Source organism: Eucalyptus grandis, chromosome 7, assembly GCF_016545825.1.
Source record: "Eucalyptus grandis isolate ANBG69807.140 chromosome 7, ASM1654582v1, whole genome shotgun sequence".
Lineage (NCBI taxonomy): Eukaryota > Viridiplantae > Streptophyta > Magnoliopsida > Myrtales > Myrtaceae > Eucalyptus > Eucalyptus grandis.
This window is the reverse complement of record NC_052618.1, coordinates 47833858-47850876: the sequence shown is the minus strand read 5'-3', so window position 1 is coordinate 47850876 and position 17019 is coordinate 47833858. Positions and strand designations below refer to the sequence as shown.

At 40.7% G+C, this 17019-nt stretch overlaps 2 protein-coding genes across 4 annotated transcripts; both read left to right on the top strand.

Annotated features, from left to right (window-relative positions):
* The first annotated feature begins 251 nt into the window (after positions 1-251).
* On the top strand, positions 252-10165 carry LOC104453884 (germinal center kinase 1). 2 transcript variants are annotated; one of them, XM_010068527.3, is made up of 18 exons: positions 252-1203; positions 1344-1432; positions 1529-1636; positions 1789-1896; positions 2210-2300; positions 3182-3234; positions 4485-4547; positions 5059-5103; positions 5518-5553; positions 6223-6278; positions 6762-6843; positions 7373-7498; positions 7572-7722; positions 8514-8664; positions 8928-9135; positions 9353-9553; positions 9684-9769; positions 9876-10165. In XM_010068527.3, the coding sequence occupies exons 1-18, from the start codon at positions 405-407 to the stop codon at positions 9973-9975; spliced, it is 2553 nt and encodes an 850-aa protein (XP_010066829.2). In that variant the 5' UTR covers positions 252-404; the 3' UTR covers positions 9976-10165. The 2 variants fall into 2 exon arrangements, with proteins under 2 accessions (XP_010066829.2, XP_010066827.2); XM_010068525.3 differs by having other exon boundaries at positions 253-1203; positions 8916-9135.
* Positions 10166-10604: 439 nt separating this feature from the next.
* On the top strand, positions 10605-16002 carry LOC104455734. Of its 2 annotated transcripts, XR_005552760.1 has the most exons (6): positions 10605-11374; positions 14407-14471; positions 14555-14730; positions 15220-15328; positions 15447-15821; positions 15879-16002. XR_005552760.1 is itself a non-coding variant. In XM_039316512.1 (5 exons), the coding sequence occupies exons 1-5, from the start codon at positions 11068-11070 to the stop codon at positions 15747-15749; spliced, it is 960 nt and encodes a 319-aa protein (XP_039172446.1). In that variant the 5' UTR covers positions 10606-11067; the 3' UTR covers positions 15750-16000. The 2 variants fall into 2 exon arrangements, 1 of the variants encoding a protein (XP_039172446.1); XM_039316512.1 differs by having other exon boundaries at positions 10606-11374; positions 15447-16000.
* Positions 16003-17019: the final 1017 nt, after the last annotated feature.

Here is a 17019-nt window from a genome sequence, read left to right as displayed (position 1 = left end):
CATCAATAATCATGGCCTATCCATCAGCAGCACCCACCCAGAACCCGCCCGTTTGGACTGATCCAATCCGGTTCCCGGATTGGACCGGACCGATACACATCCGTAATCCAGAGTAGGAAAAAGAGAAATACTCGGGTCAAGCTACGACCCGGTCGGAATCGGGCGAGGCCCATCTTACATCGGGGCATATCCATCATCAGCGGATCATCACAGCACGTTTCTGAACAAAAAAAAAAAAAAAAAAATCACAGCACGTCCAGCTGGACTCGTCGGAGCTCAGAATCCGGGTCGGGTCTTCATCGTCGCCTCGAGCGAGGTCGGCCAAATCTGCGCGTCATTTCTCCGCTCCGTACTCCTCACTCCCACTCCCCTCCTCCGCCCTCCCCCCACCGGCCGCCGGCGCCATGGATCGCAGGAGCCGCACGCCTCCGACGAGATCCGACCTCTACTCCACCGTCGTCATCCACAACAACTCCGACTCCGACGAGGAGAAGCGGCCACCGGAGGGAGACGACATATACGCCACGATGGTCTACAAGAACGACGCCAGCGAGAAGGAAGGACAGGAGGAGGAGGAGGAGGAGGAGGAGGACGACTCCGCTCTGCCGCCGCTCCTCAAGCGCCTCCCCAAGGACTTTGGCGGCGGAGCCTCGATCGACTACGACAACGACCCCGACGGGGGAGCCGAGGACTTCGGCACCATGATCGTCAAAACCGGCCGCAACCGGAACAGCAAGGCCTCCTCCTCCTCGCACTCCTCCTATTCTTCTCCGTTGCCGGCCTCCGTGAAGCGGAGGGACCTGGATTACTCGGATTTCCACAATAGCAGCTTGAAGAAGAGGATCGAGACTTTCGAAGATGACGACGAGGACGGCAATGGCGACGATTTCTCGACGTTCGTGGTGAAAACGAACGATAGGGAGTCCGTTAGCGGGACGGTGGTGAGGAGAACCGGCGGTGGTAGCGGCGGCGGCGGCGAGGGCGGTAGTTTTAAGGATTCGACCATGGGGAGGGCCGTGGCGAGCATGCAGGCCGTTGGAGAGGGGGGATTTGGAGGTGAACAGCAGAGGAAGCGAAGTGGATCCTCTTCTTCGCAGGGAGATGAAGGGGCGAGGCTGGCCAGTAAGATCTCTATAAGTTCGATGCCGGAGAGCATCACGAGAGAGGATCCTACTACCAAGTATGATTTGCTTAGCGAGCTAGGTAAGATTTACTTGTGTGTTAAATGTCTGAGTTAGAATTTACTAAAACTAGTGGATTTGGTGGAATGCAAATTGCAATTGCCCGCTTGGCTGTTGTGCTTTGGTTTTTTGTTGAGTGAGGATGGCGTTTGGGTTTGGCAGGAAAAGGTTCATATGGTGCTGTTTATAAGGCTAGAGATAGAAGAACGTCCGAACTTGTCGCCATCAAAGTGATATCATTGTGTGAAGGGGTGTGTTCCAGCTTCTCTTCTGTAGTTTGTTGAGTTTGTGATTGCTTTGAACTGGATTGAATTGTTTTAAGTAGAGCAGCTGGTTTTGTTGCACAGGAGGAGGGATATGAGGAAATTCGAGGTGAGATTGAGATGTTGCAGCAATGTAATCATCCCAATGTTGTGCGCTATCTTGGAAGCTACCAGGGGGAGGAGTATCTTTGGGTAGGGAAATCATATTGATCTTCTGCAATCATGTCTCATGGTCCAGCTTATTTTCTTCTGGATAAAGTTTTTGAATCTCATGTGAAATGTTGTTTTTAATTCATTAATGAGGTCATGGTCATTGGGTTTCACTTGTCTTAATTTTGTCACAGATAGTCATGGAGTATTGCGGGGGTGGAAGTGTTGCTGACCTAATGAATGTCTCTGAAAAGCCTCTGGAGGAGTATCAGATAGCATATATCTGCAGAGAAGCTTTGAAGGTAATGGTGGCCAGGCGCTAGTATCAGTATTTGACGTAGTGAAAATGAGTGAGCCTGATCATAGATATGCGTTATTCTCTTCAGAGTTTGTTATAGATGGTCACTTTTAACCATCTTTAGTCAATTTTGACAAGGTTGTCTCATCTACTGGTGAACCAGGGCATCTGATTTGTGTATGGATGCATGTTATGCCAAGAACTGTGAGGTTATAGAGCATGTACATGATTAATGCTCGCATTTGCCAGCCATTAGCCAATCTTCTGAATCTCAAACGTAGTTTCACTGCACTTACACTTTTCTTATCCTTGTGTAGGGCCTCTCTTATCTGCATTCAATTTTCAAGGTCCATAGAGATATTAAAGGGGGAAATATTTTGTTGACTGAACAAGGGGAAGTCAAGCTGGGTAAGTATGGTTGATATTTTTTCAGCTGCAAGTAATCAACGGTTTTTCTCTTCAACAGGGTATCCTAAGAACTATGTTTTGGGTGATGATGATGAGATAAATATGATACTATATGAGCTTCCACAGTGGAGAGCCAAAAAGTGGTTCCACAATTCTCACATTAAGAGAACATCGTATGATCTTATTTCATGAACTCGGTGTCAAAGTCCTCACTTCATGTATCTCACACTTTAAAGTTGATATATGACAACAGTGATAGATTCTTTTATGCTATGCTTGGAAAATGAAGGAAAATGGGGCGAATGAAAGCTTGGCTGGAAAATAGGAAAAATTTCAAAAATTTTATGAGTAAGACATATTTTGTCCCCTAGTTTCCCTCCCAAACATCGGCATTTAGGAGGAGAATCTGTAGATCCTCATCTGCAATTGCTTTTTATGAAATAAGTAACACTATAAATCTAGAATGCTGGTCATGAGAGACATTCCAATTTAGTGTAAGTCCTCATGATGGAGCTAAAACAATTTTGGGGGGTTGGCGGTGGTCGCAATTTCTGAATAACAAACTTCTTAAATTAATAAAATCTGAATAATAATTGAATATAAAGAAGAAAAAGACCATATATTTCGCTCCTCACTGTGCTATGTAATTTTATTATAACAATTCCTTACTTCAAAAATAGAGGGGAGCATGTGCATGATACTTACATGAGTTGAGCTGCCTATTGATAATCTTATGAGAAAATGGAATCAGTAGGACTTTTAAGAGTAATAGTATACCAAGTTCTGATGTATGTTAGCTTCAACAGTGTGAGTGTCTCATTCTTTTGATTTAAAATGCATCATCTGGAAACTAACACTTATTATTTTTATGAAATGAGCAGGTGATTTTGGGGTAGCTGCGCAACTTACCAGGACCATGTCCAAGCGTAACACGGTAAAACTCTTCTCGTGTCTTCCAGTTGCAAAGCAAATCTTGAGCTTTGCAATTTGGGTTTTTACAGATTTTATCTTAAGTTTGATAGAGATCTGAATCATACAAACGTGCAAATGCTTAAAAAGTTTGGACATTTCAAAAGACTTGTATACAAGCTAGAATACCTGGAGATATTCGCCACTTGATACATCCAGAGTTTCCATTTTCAGTGAGTGTAGCATGAAACCACTCTACCAATCTGCAAGTCTTGAAGTAATATTATCTTTCTGGGATACTTTTTGGCAGTTTGATTTGAAGCACGGTTTATTTTAGCTTTTAAAATGAGAGGGCAAACATATTTACTATGGCTTTTCTGTTATGCATTTTTGTGGACTGTTAAGTGGATACTGTTGTTGGTAGATTGGGTTTTGCGTACATACTCTATCGTTAACATTTCCAGGTGACTTTTAAGTGAGTTGTTTGTTGCTTTAAAAGGAAGTGGGTTGTTTATCAAAAACATTTCCGATTGAGTTTGTTCAGGAGCTGTTTGGTCAGTGGATCATGCTGAATGTGTAATGAGCCGAGCTAAAATAAGCTCCACGTACAAAGATTATCTGAAAATTTCTGAAAACACTAATGCGGGGTAGATAGAGAGAATTGTCTGTTTTTCCACTGCAGAGCACAACCTTTCTGTCAGTGTTTCAGATGAAAACATTCATCACAGTATTATAAAGCTGCTATGATCTCAAGGACTGTGTGGTCGAAGAAGTTTCAGTTATGGAGGAAGTTAAGTCCTAGATATTGACAAGGACCTCTAATAAAATTATCTTCTATTATTCCACTTGGGGTGTTTGGCTGGTTAACAAATTGAAAGTTATCGCATGTCATGTAGCTTAGGAGCTGAACTAGAGAAGAAGAGGTAATATACACTGAGGAATCAACTTTAAGTCTCTGACTGGTGAGCATGTAGTCCACGTCCCCATCTATGTTTCCTAATTATATTTTTTTTCTCCTGAAGTTTTCATATCACAAATTTGCTTTTGTAACTGCGATTTCTCATGATAAAAGATCTCATGCAATACCTCATCTGTGTGCGGATAACACTCTTCAATTATGTACTCACTTTTCACCACATGCTGTTTCTTAAAATTTTTCTTCCATTTTGCTGAGTGAGTTGCTGCTTGGATGTCAGTTCTTGTGGCAACAATTGTGAGACCACATTGGTTTCTTATATATGCCCCTATCTTACTTGACTATATATAATAATGCAGTTTATTGGAACTCCACACTGGATGGCTCCTGAAGTTATTCAAGAAAACCGCTATGATGGAAAGGTATCTTCTATGCTTATTGATCTGGGCAATTCTTTTCATTTGAGTAATTTTTTGCCTTTGTGCTTTCTTGCCTCATGTTTGCAAATTAGAATTGTAGAGGTTTGCAAGATATGCAAGTTCACTCTTCACGTGGTTCAATATGGATGAAAGAGGTCACAAGTATTTAGTCCTCTGAATGCCTAGAATACTTGTCAAGTATCTTCAGATAGAATTGTTTTCAGTCATAAATGGAATTTTTTTTTTCGAGAATGTCTTTTTAATGCATGGTGTCCTGTATTTTGCCTTTTATAGTGTATTCTAGAACCTCAATCATACTCTGCACTAGATGGAGGGGATTTTTCTTCTATATGTACGTTAGCAATAAACAAGGGAGCAAAAGACAATGACAAATTCTTGTCATACTGACTAGAAGCCTCATTATTTTATTTTCCAGAAGACAATAAGGACATGTACCAAAGTAGATTGCTGATTTCACTTACATCTTAATGCAACTGTATGTTTATTTCTTCAGGTGGATGTCTGGGCGCTTGGTGTGTCTGCAATTGAAATGGCAGAGGTACACAAATTTAGAATTTTAGTCTTATTGTCAGTGAGCATGGGCAACATGTACATCTTTTTTGGGTTCTTGTCTAGCTCAGGCTGCAACTGTTACTAGAAAGAGAGGAGTGAAAAAAGCTTGTGTAACTAATTAAAGATAAAAGGCTGACTTTTAATAATTGCAAAGCAAAATCTTGTGTTGCACACCTGCTCAACTTAAAAATTATCTCTTCAGCAAGTTTACAATTTTATTTTTTATTTTTTTTGGTAAGCAAGTGTACAATTGACTTTCATCATATTGACTTTGATATTGGGCCTTCTTAGGCTATAATGAGTCAGAATTATTGATCTACCTGAAAATGTTTTGGAATTGGACATGAATAAGCAATAACACCAGAAAAGCATGTAATTTGCTGTTCTGTTGAATTTTCAGGGTCTTCCTCCTAGAGCATCAGTCCATCCCATGAGGGTAAGTTGATAAATCTTATGCAACTAAAATTTAGCTGCTATTAATATGGCTCACTGTCTGATAATGCCATGCAATTCTTAAGTAGCATGGATATATTGATTACTATAATAATTTTTCCAATGGAAACCAGATTGAGAAAAGATCCAAATGTTTCCCTTTATTTTGCTAGGGGATTGAAATGCTGAATTGTTTAAAGAACTGACATACTGATAAATGTGACTCTGCTGTACCGTCTTTGGAAGTATTTGCACGTGTAGAGGATCCTAGATTTGCACAAAGTTATGTGTGGTATGCTGTATTTTTCTTTCTCATACCTACCTACTTCCAAAAGTCATGTGGTTGAGAGAAGTTTCTAACTAAACATTTTAGTTACTACCCATTGGACCATGTGAGACCTGTCAACCACCTGGACCTTTTTTGAAGTAGTGTAGCATCTTTGGCTTGTGCAAATTTGACAAAAACTTTCCAGTCCATTTCATGCTTTAGCATTTAGCAATGTCTGTAGCTGTTGTGGCTTGTACCTGTTAGATGTTTATTATGACTATCAAGTGAACTATTAGTAACAAATGAATGATGCATCTTTTCTTTTGTATTTTATAGTTCCTTTGTCTTGTTGGTTTTCATTTTTCTTTTGTGCTTTATATATTATACAAGTTTTTTCTCTAACAGGTATTGTTTATGATATCGATTGAACCAGCTCCGATGCTCGAGGACAAAGAAAAATGGTAATTTCCGAACACTCTGTGAATGTTTACTGGGTGCTCTGGCTGGCCTCCCAAATTTTTACTCTGGGTGTCAAGTGGTTATATGATATAATATCTTGGACCACTTGCCTGAAAACTCTCTTAATTTCTGTTTTGTCTGATTGGTGCACCATAATGTTTCAACTTTCAAATATAGAATGATATGAGCTATGAAGGCCTCTTGTGAGGGCAGATTTAATTTCAAGCCATTTATGCACCTCATATTGGCATATAATTTTCCTTCTTTTTGTGCTTACAGTTATACTTGTGAATGACTTTTCTCTGCTATACTAAAGAAAATGACTCATACGCAAACAGATTATGGAACATTTAGCATTTGATGCCTATTTACATCTTATACTGGTGACTTTGTGCAATAATATTGTCCATAGCAACTGTTTTGAAGATTGCTTGAGCTTGAAATGGAAATTGGTTGTTCTGATCTCTGCTTGTTGTATGCTTTAGGTCCCTTGTTTTCCATGATTTTGTTGCGAAGTGCCTTACAAAAGAACCGCGTTTGCGCCCTACTGCATCTGAGATGCTAAAGGTATCCAATAAAACTTATATCTGCACTTTTCATTACCTGTTTAATAAGAATGTAAGTGCAACATGAATATCACCTGAACATTCGAAATTAGAAGACTGCCAGAAAACTATTTCATCTTTGAAATCATGCCAATGGTTCCTGTTTATTTTTTTATTTTTTTAGTAATCTCTGGAGTTTCATATGGCTTTTTAAAAAAATGATTTTCTTAGATTCTTATTTACCTGTTGAGTTTATCCAAGCCTCATGTGCTCCAAAGGTATTAAACTCTCTGAGTAATTAGATTAAGCTGCATGAAGATGCTCTATAATGGAAATTTTTCTGGTAATACCATGTGTCTTTGGTACAAGGTTTTCGGAGCTTAAAACCGAATTTAGGGTCATCTCCAGAAGTTATTTTCCACGTCAACCTTGGATAATACGTTTTAGCACAAATTCATTAATAGCATGTCCCTTTCTTTCTGGTATCTTTTCTTTTGATCAATCTGGCGTGGATTCATTATTGATGTCTATTCTTTCGTGATAAAATTTAGCACAAATTCATTGAAAAATGCCAATGTGGAGCTTCTGCAATGTTGCCAAAGCTTGAAGAAGCAAGGAAAATGAGGGCTTCGATGGAACTGGCACAAAGTGTTGCTCCAATTTTGTCCGTGGATGGGGTATGGATAATTTTACTCCTTTCTCCTGCATGAATCATTGTGTTTTTTGTTATTTACATATTCCCATGTACAGGTACCTGAAGGTCCACAATTTAATGAGGACTATGGCGATACTGTTCCTTCCAAGCCTCAGATTGTTGGACCAAAAGTAACAAATGAGATATTGGCAAGTGGCACTATTAAGAAGCAACCGGCATTGGGTAGCTTGGAAGAAACCAAAGAAGGTTAGCACTTGCATATTTCACCATGAGTAGTACTCAATCTTTATGGATTAGAATTCATGAAGAATGCAGCCTGGAATCCGAGACTCCCACATTGGATGTTCTTATGTCAAATAGCTACAGCAATATTACCCCTTCGTTGCATAGAGGATATATCTATGACCTGTAGACGTCATGGTTCGTAATGACAAACCTTGCTGTTGCACTGGTTCATGCACATCAAAATTTGTTTGAGGAAAAAGTCAATTATTTTCTCTCTTAATGAAGGGGCAAGTGATAGCAATCTTAACCATTTAACATTTTTTTCTGTATTAGGTGATGACACTAATGATGCCAAATGTACCTGTTGACTTATTTCCTTGCATGTTGTTGTTTATGCAATTAGGAAAGAGATCTTTCATGCTTACCTAGTTAGTAAAAACAGTGTCAATAAGTTGTCATCTGAAGATTTTCTCCAACAAAAATTCTTTTTTCCCTACTTTTCCTTTTGAAAAGATATCTTTATTTGAATTTATTAATGTTGAAACTGCTTAATCAATCTGAGACACATCCTTATTCAGGTATAGAGTATTATGTATGGATTTTTATAACACGTGCTCAATTATGCAAAGTACAAGTTGTAGTCAAATATCAATTTGGGACTTTCTTATAAACTAGTGTGCTGCCTAAAGTTCTTATACCAGAGAATATTGCACCCATCATTCGAAGTACGATGCCACAAAGATGATGGTGAAATATTTTTTGGGGGGATGCTGTCTTAAGAAGACTTCTCACAAAAAGCTGGTGTTGAACAGGTGATTTTGGGACTGTCATAGTTCATGATGGGGAGAAGATTGACAAGACAGTTTCATCAACAGAGACTTTAAATGCCATACAGTCGCCCGCACTTTCACATGTAGATAGCCCTTCATTGCTCCAAGATGGCAGCAAATCGGCTCATTTCAGGTGCTGGGTATTCTGATGTGGAATAGACTAAACAATCCAGTTATCTGCTTGTGGATGATGCTTTTGTTTATGCATGTTGAATCTCTTCTAATTCCTGTGACTGATGACCCGTGTCTGTTTAAGAAGGCTACTTTCCAAGATAATCTGCACTTTGCCAGATCTCCCCATCCTTATGCATCTACTTTTTTCTTGGATATTTCCTCTTTCCTCGTTTTTGTATCACCCAAGGGATTGATGTGATATTTTGTCAGGGTGGATGGTAGTGTTGGTGTTGCTGTAAATAGTACTTCAGTTGGAGAATTACATCAAAATGCTCATGGCCTTGAAGCAGCTTCACTGTTATTTGGCTCTCCTGAGCAAAATTTGAAGATGGCAGAGAGTCAAACACAAGTTGGAAGCGGCAATGATGTGAACAACAGCCTTTTGAAGAATGAGACCTTCAGTAAGAAGGCTTTTGCATTGCAGGATAAGGTAAGCCTCCTTATGGCCATAACAGAAACGCAATTATCAAGCTTTTCCCTGTATTTGCCTCTCTCATTATTACTATGGAGAAATGCATTTAGCAGATTCTCCTCATCATTATTTTCTCTTTTGGTTCTTTCAGGGTTTAGCTTGTGTGCTTAAGGCAAGCTTCTTAGATCAAATGCTGCTTGTTGGCTGTCTCACATGAGTTCTGTTTATCTTGCAGCTTTGGTCAATATATGCAGCTGGTAACACTGTGCCGATTCCTTTCTTGAGGGCAACCGATATTTCCCCAATTGCTCTCTTGTCTGATAATGTTCTTGGCAGTGCACAAAGAGATAATAGTGGTAGCATAACTACAGAAACGTTGCAGGAGCTTTTTGCTGGTGATGGACAGATGAAGAAGGGCCGAAGGGGGCAAAATGAGGTGCTTTCTCTCTCTCTCTCTCTCTCTCTCTCTCTCTCAAAACATGCATGTGTATTCATCATTCTGCACAGTGCCTGTGTGTGCTTGTCAAATCATTAATTAAAGGAACTTCCGCTTGGCTATGCGACAGATGCCTCTTCCTCCCAGTGTTTATCGAAGACTCACTTCAAGCTCCACCCTGCTGAATTTGGCCCAAGCTTTAGCCTACCACAAAATGTACGATCATGTTGGCCATTTGCTTTCATTCTTGTGCCTGATTTGCTTATTTCTCCTTGTAACTAAACTGGTCAGCTCATTCACTCATTCCTCTTTCAATTCTCAGGTGTCATGAAGAGATGCCCCTCCAGGAACTGCAAGCAGTGCAAGCACAACAGACTATTCAAAATCTCTCGGACACACTCCGCACTATACTCCGTTTGTAGATAATGGCATCAAGAAAGTGTACATAATTGTTTGTTGTTTTTGTTCATCGCTCTTCTTTTCCATCTCCTTTTCTTTACTTAATTTTCATGTGGGTAGAGTTTTGAGAGCACCGGGAAGCCAGTTTTGGCCAACCTCTGGTGAGCTGATGTTCTACTCGAAATGAAGCGCGCAATGGTTTTTCTGCCTGAAGCATATCTTGGGTCGATACAACCACCGAGCATACCCCATTTAGTAATTTTACTGGAATATATGCGAGGGATGGACTGTGTTCGTAGGAATTCTTCCATCTGAACAAGAACAATCCTCCGTATACAGACCTTGCCAAGATCAACGGCTCTTCTACTGTTCCTGACCCTCACCCGAGAGAGGGGAGGAGCTTCCTTGAGTTGAGAGATGGGTTAACAATGCTAATGGTATAATTTGATCGCCGTCACTGTTCAATTTTAGGGCTGTATGCATCCATGAAAGGGAGAGAATATCAACCATTGAGAGTCGATGCCAGCGACTTAGGAATCTGCGTAATGGAAGATCATGTGAGCCATTTCTCGGTATCCCATTACAAGGAATGGAACCTAAACATTCGACCGATTCTCGATAAGTCGAACGCAGTCGTTACATTTGTACGCAAATCGTATCTTGCTGTGAGGATTATCAAGGTCTGTCCCGGTCCAACCTACGTAGGATTTGCTTCTGAAACAAACATGGGAACATCGTCAGCTCTGCAACCCTCGTTGTTCCCCTAAACGAGCGAATCCCCCGAATGCATCACGCGTAAAATTTTCAAGATCCTTCTCATCTCTCTCTCCCTCTCTCCGTGCTGAGAATGAGGTCGATGGCGACGCGTCTCGTCGTCAGCTTTTGCAAGGTTTGCGAATAACAGACTTAGACCGCATTTTGATCTCGAGCTGATCGCAGGTCGGTTACCCGACGACTACGGTGTCGGGACTGGGATACGGAGGCGGCGGCTGCTGCGATGGCGGTGCGCCTAGGACCCTCAGCCGAAACGAACCGAACCGCCGGAGTTCTATAAAAGCCGGAGACGCTCATGCGGGGCGGGACTCGAAAGAGAACGGAGGGTCGCGTAAGGCGAGATGGCGAATCCGATGGGCAGGATCCTCCTGGGCTCTCTCCTTCGACATTATTCTCCTCGCGGTTGCCGAACCGTTTCCGCCGCCGCCGCCGCCGCCGCTTCTTCGCGAGCCTTGTCGTCCGCGAGGAGCCTCTCCCCCGCAGCTGGCGACTTCCGTAGCTCCTCCCTCTCTCTTCCGCGCTCCGCCCGTCCCTCCTCAAGAGCCGGCTCGGGCCCGTTCCCTTCTCACGCTCCTCGCCTGCTTTTGAGCACCGAGGCCTCCTCTTCCGCTGACGATTCCGAGGATCTCGACGAGGCCCTGCTTCCTGGTCAGCCCTTCGTTTCCTCGTTTTTACAGTCGTTTCTTTCTGTGAATTCTTTGGGATTTCATGTGCGTTGCTGCCGCGAACCGTCTAGTCTGATTTTTACCCACTTCAGATTCCACCCCTCCCGTGTTCAAAAGTTGCTATGTACGATGCCCCACTTTCGTTGTTATTTTGCTCCTCCAGTGGCTACTTCAGCGTTGTTGTTTGCTTGCTCTGGGAAGAAGAAAAGTTCGAACTGAAAAATCATGAATTTAGCACCCTATGTGGCTGTGTCGTCGTGGTCAAGGGGAAGTGTAACTTTCATCTGATGTTTTTACGCATTCATCGAACCAGTTGAACCTCCCATTGTCTTCAAATAGTTGAGGATGCATGATACTGCTGCTTTTGCATTTACATCCTGGCATTGATTCAGGAGGGCTCGTAACTGCATTGAGTAGCGAAAGGTCCTATTTTTCTCCCTTCTTTTGTAATTCTCGTGGTTTGAGAGAGTTTCTTATTGTGATTCTGCGGAGGTGAGCAAGAAGTCTAGTTCTTGATGGGATTGGAGTTAACTGAATAGCTAGTTACTAGTTTGTTGCTGTGATTGAGTAAAGTGATGTTTGGTTCCATTTTATGCTCTTGACACTTGATGGGTTGATTATGTTGATGCATTTTGGCATTGTGAAAATCAAAAGATGGGGATTATACTAGAAATGATGGAACTGTAATATCAAGAGCATCTGCACATTTGCAGCTGACTACGAGGTCACACTCAACACATACTGGGCACTTCCTGTTGATACACATTGCGCTTATTTGCACTTATTTCCACCAACCAACCGAGTTCTCTTGTGGCACTCATACCAGTACACCCTTAAAATTCACTTAGCTAAAAGTCATACACTTCACTCATCTCTAGTGCTCAAGGACATTATTTTCCAATCATAGGAGTCTCATGCTACTCACTTCAGCACAAGCTTCACTCTCTTATTCTTTCTATGCAAGCTCTTATTACTTGTTTCTTGCTTGATGGAGAACTAGCGACAAGGATCCCCATTCATACATATTGCAAAACACAGATACCGGGATGCAGATGACTCACATAGTGGTATTGATACATGAATATGAAAGACTCACATAGGCTTACAGATACTGGCACCCAAAATTGACTTTTTTCCATGTCTTAGAAGAGTTGAGGTTTTAGAACATTTTCTTTCATATCATGACTTATCAGTATTTGACAAAAGCTATTTTTTTCCCCTTTTGGTCTTTACAAAAGCTAGTTTAAGGAGTTGATTTTGCATTGTTTAACAATCTACCTGAAAACAAAGTAGTTTTGATTTTGTTATCATCCCAAGTTGCGATCTTTGAATGCTGCAAATTTTTAAATGGGTTGTCCTCCGTGAATATGTCAAGCACAAAATATTATATGAAGGGTATGGTTAGACCTTTCATGTTGAAAAGCCTAAGTTACCCAAGGTAAGCATAGATTAGGGCATTTCATGTTGAAAGGGAGTGAAATCTGAAATTGGTGGATATTGTGATGCTGACTAGTTGAAGAACATTATGTGTAGGCCGACTACTGGTTATGTGCTCAACCTAGTTTTAGGAGTGATTGCTTAATGTAATGAAGGACTGTTCCTGTTTGTCCATCAATTGACAAGGCTACATATAGTGGAACAACAATGGTCGAAAGAAGTTGTGGCTGGTAAAATTGATGGGAACTTGCATCGAGCTGTTAACTACTCTATGTTTTAGTAGTTAACGATATGGTTGACTACTCTATTTCTTTCAAATAGCCATCCGACAAAATGGTAGTCGCTTGGCTAGGACCATATTGTAGACTAGTTAACATCCATTATTCCATGCTCAAACAATACATACAGAGGTTCCCATCAATTTATCAGAGAGAAGGTTCTAGAGGGAGCTGTGGAAATGATATCCATTGACAGAAAAGATCATGTTGATGACATATCTAGGATGGGATTGCTCACTTCCAAATTCACAGCATTCAAAAATTAGCAGGCATGATAACAAAATGAAGATGAGGTGGCAATGAAGAAAAGGTAACTTGTGCAATGGTGGCACCACATGTCGTGCTAACGTGGTATTACTAAGCTAACAAGTCCCTCCAAATTTCAAATTCAAAACAAGGGTCACTATGGTGTCTGCAAAATGGAGGACATTATTGGCTTGGTGATATCACGTTAGTATGACATATGGTATCACCATTGTAGAAAATAGTTTCCATGTTAAGGTAGAGCATTAAACAAGATAGAATCAACTCTCTAAACTAGCTTATTCTTCCTGAATTTTGTCATTAATGTGGAAAGACATGTTTGAGAACCTTGGCTCTACTTCAACATGAAGAACATCAATTGAGCGAAGTAGTTCTATCCTGTGTAGTTACCAACCTTACCACGTAGCTGTTTCGTGTCCATGTGTTCTTTTTGTAGTTTGAAGAGGAACCTTATTGGTTTTCATCAAGCAAGAAGCAAGCAATAAGAACTTGCACAGAAGCAATAAAAGAGCGTGAGAATGTACTTGTGGGTGAGTAGTGTGAAGCTCCTGCTCGTGTTTATTAATGTGCTTAAGTGCATCGGTGAGCTCAAGTGATGGTGAGTTGGATGGCATGTAGTTGAGTGTATAAAGAATGAATTTAGGACCTGCTATAAGTGCAGTGATTTTTTGTGGGCATGTGAGAGTACGTGAAAATCAGAGTGCTGTGGATAATGTTAAGTGTCGAGTTTTGTGATTTTGTAGGTGTCTAATTGTATTTGGAATAGTTGTTGTTATGGAAATTCAATTTTCTTCTCTAGTGCCCATCAACCTTCTTTAATTGTACTTGAATTAATTGCACTTCTTGTATTTTCTTTATTGAGAAGAAAGCTGTCTAATGTGTGTGCATGACATAAATTTGTTAAAATTTTAAGCCTTTTCTGTCGGCCGATTTTTTAACTATCCCAATGTTTCACCACATATGCTGCTTGATGCATATGCTGTTTCTCATAAATGACAAATTGTAAAATGTTTGTCAATGACGTAAAGATCTGCAGATGAAGTGGAAGAAGATGGAGAACTTACCGTTGAGTGGGAAGAGGAGGAGGAGGCTGAGCCAAAGGTTCATCTTTTGTTTTGAGCATTTTGTTGCACAAGTTTGCTTATGTTGTTCGACAGTGCATTAAGGAAGTTGTGTAATCACAGCTTGGCGATGGAGCCGATGGTGGTGGAATTGTCTTGCAAAATGTGCCATGGGGAGAGCATGCTCTTTCTATTGCCCGAGAGGTGTTGTCACATTATGGTGATGACATGAAGCTCTATGCCTTCAAGACTACACCTCGTGGATATATCTATGTGAGAATTGACAACATGTCTAACAAGTGAGACTTCTAAATCAAAGTAACAGTTGCTCTTTTGAGTTCTGTTGCACAAGTCTCTCTCATTGTAAATGCAAGCCCATTTTTTGTTAAGTTTATAGATGCTCGTCTTCTTTAAGCCTTGCACAATGTTACATGAATTCACGTTACCATGTCAATGATATATATACACCTATACATCAGTTTCTCTTAAGTTGGAAATTAACCTTTTGTTGTGTAGATGTCAACCAACTCTTGTTCAGACTTTCCTATTCAAATGTGAGCAATACGGACTGAAATGACAATTTTTCTCATAAGAAGGCTGTTCACCTCTCACCTGGATTTGATATTTGTATATGTTTAAATTTGCTTCTCTATAGGATCAATGAAGGCTGCACTGACATTTATAGCACTTCCTTCTTTTCTGATGTGTTGCTAGAAACTCGTGGATCCATCTCAGATTTTGAACAGTTCCATTCCAAATCCTTAACATTTTGTCTGCCTTTTCACCAGATATGGATGTCCCAGCATGGAGGAGATTGAAAGCTTTAGTAAAGAATACAAGAAGAGACTAGATGAAGATGGGGCACTAGGCAAAATTCCTGAAAATTTGGCTCTGGAGGTAATCGTGCTATGCTTTTTTCCAGCACGCAATTCATTTACTGTTCATTGTAATGTTACAAATTTTTTAAGCAGCATGGTGCTGTATGCACATCTGACAAATTTTTTCTCTGTCCAAGGTATCATCTCCTGGCGCAGAAAGGTTACTGAAGGTGCCAGATGACTTGTATCGATTCCGTGAGATGCCAATGAATGTATGCTACGCTGAAGATGAAGAGCCTCATTGCCAAGAAAAACGTGGAGTTTTCTTCCTGGACTCTGTTGAAACGGATTCAGAAACTTGTATATGGAGGTTGGCTGATGTCAAGGAAAACAGGAACCCGCAGAGCAAAGGTAGAGCTTTGAGCCGTAAGCAGAAAGACTGGAGATTAAAGCTTCCATATTCAATGAGCAGAAGAGTGACCCTCTATCTTGATTTTTGATTTTGACAGCAGCCTAGACATTTTCTTCTTGTATAATGTGAGTAGTTTGCTACCTTTCATGGAAGATGTCGAGGACAAAACATTTCACAGTATTTTGGGCGGCTCATCTCTTTTAGTAGAAGATCTCGTGAAAAGAAGCATGTAGCGGAAAATTCTTGAATCAAACCCTCTGCTCTAGCAGTATGAACTCGGAAAATTGGAGACCGAAGCTAATGGAAAGCATGATGCAGGCTCGTGGAATTGTGTTGATATTTGTTATTTTGTACAGGTTCACTCTGGTAGACACGTCAGAACGCAAAATTGGGATCCATGCGCTAACGCGCTATAACATCTTCTCGAAAGCAAGACCCTCTATGTATTACATTACTAGGTACCGAATGCCTCTTTCTCGCATCTTTCATGTTTCAGTTCATCCTTTACGAGCAACCTAGGCGATCTGAACTTTAAGGATCTGTTGTCCATGCGAATTGTGTGGTAAACATTTTGACAACGTCAAGCTTTGTCACAGAGAATTACGAACTCATTTCTTTTGTCGTCTTCTTCTTAGTTCTTTGCCAAAGATTCGGGCCGCGTGGATCTTTTCCTCTAGGATTTTTGTCTTCCTTTTCTTATCTTACATTCACACTTGTGTCTATTCTGCCACTCCAATTGTTTACTTCTCAAACCGCTGCTTCTCGTTAGCGTTAGCTCTGTGATATTTTGGATAGCCAGCCTAAAAGACGCAGCTTAGCAATATGAATCCACCCATGACGTGGCCTTTCTTTGTCTGCGTACATCCTTGTATCTCATACATACTTCCATAGACACATACATTGTACGTAGATAGATACATTAGTAATATCTATATGAGTATACTGAACATTGAAAAAGTCCACAGTATGAACAGATAAGGCTGTTCATACAACCCGAATTTGTCTTGCACATGTTTGGCAGAACCCCAGCTACCAAGCGGGTTGATTACAGATAAGATTGACAGCCAACTAACCCGATTTTATGTGTTGTTTATATTGCGATGAGTATAAATTAATCTTTAATTATCAAGTGACCCATAAACTTGTTTAGCCAATAATTGATGTTAGATGCATGACCCATCTGCGGAACGATAATACTTCATCATGCATTTTAGTTAATTACATTTGATTACATGGAAATAAAGAGATTAAAAGTTTGAGGCATCTGGATGAAGTCATTTCCAGGAAAGAGTGCGAGGGCTGGAACTACGTAGAATCTGGAGTGACATGAACAAGAAATCTACAGAAACTGGAAGGGC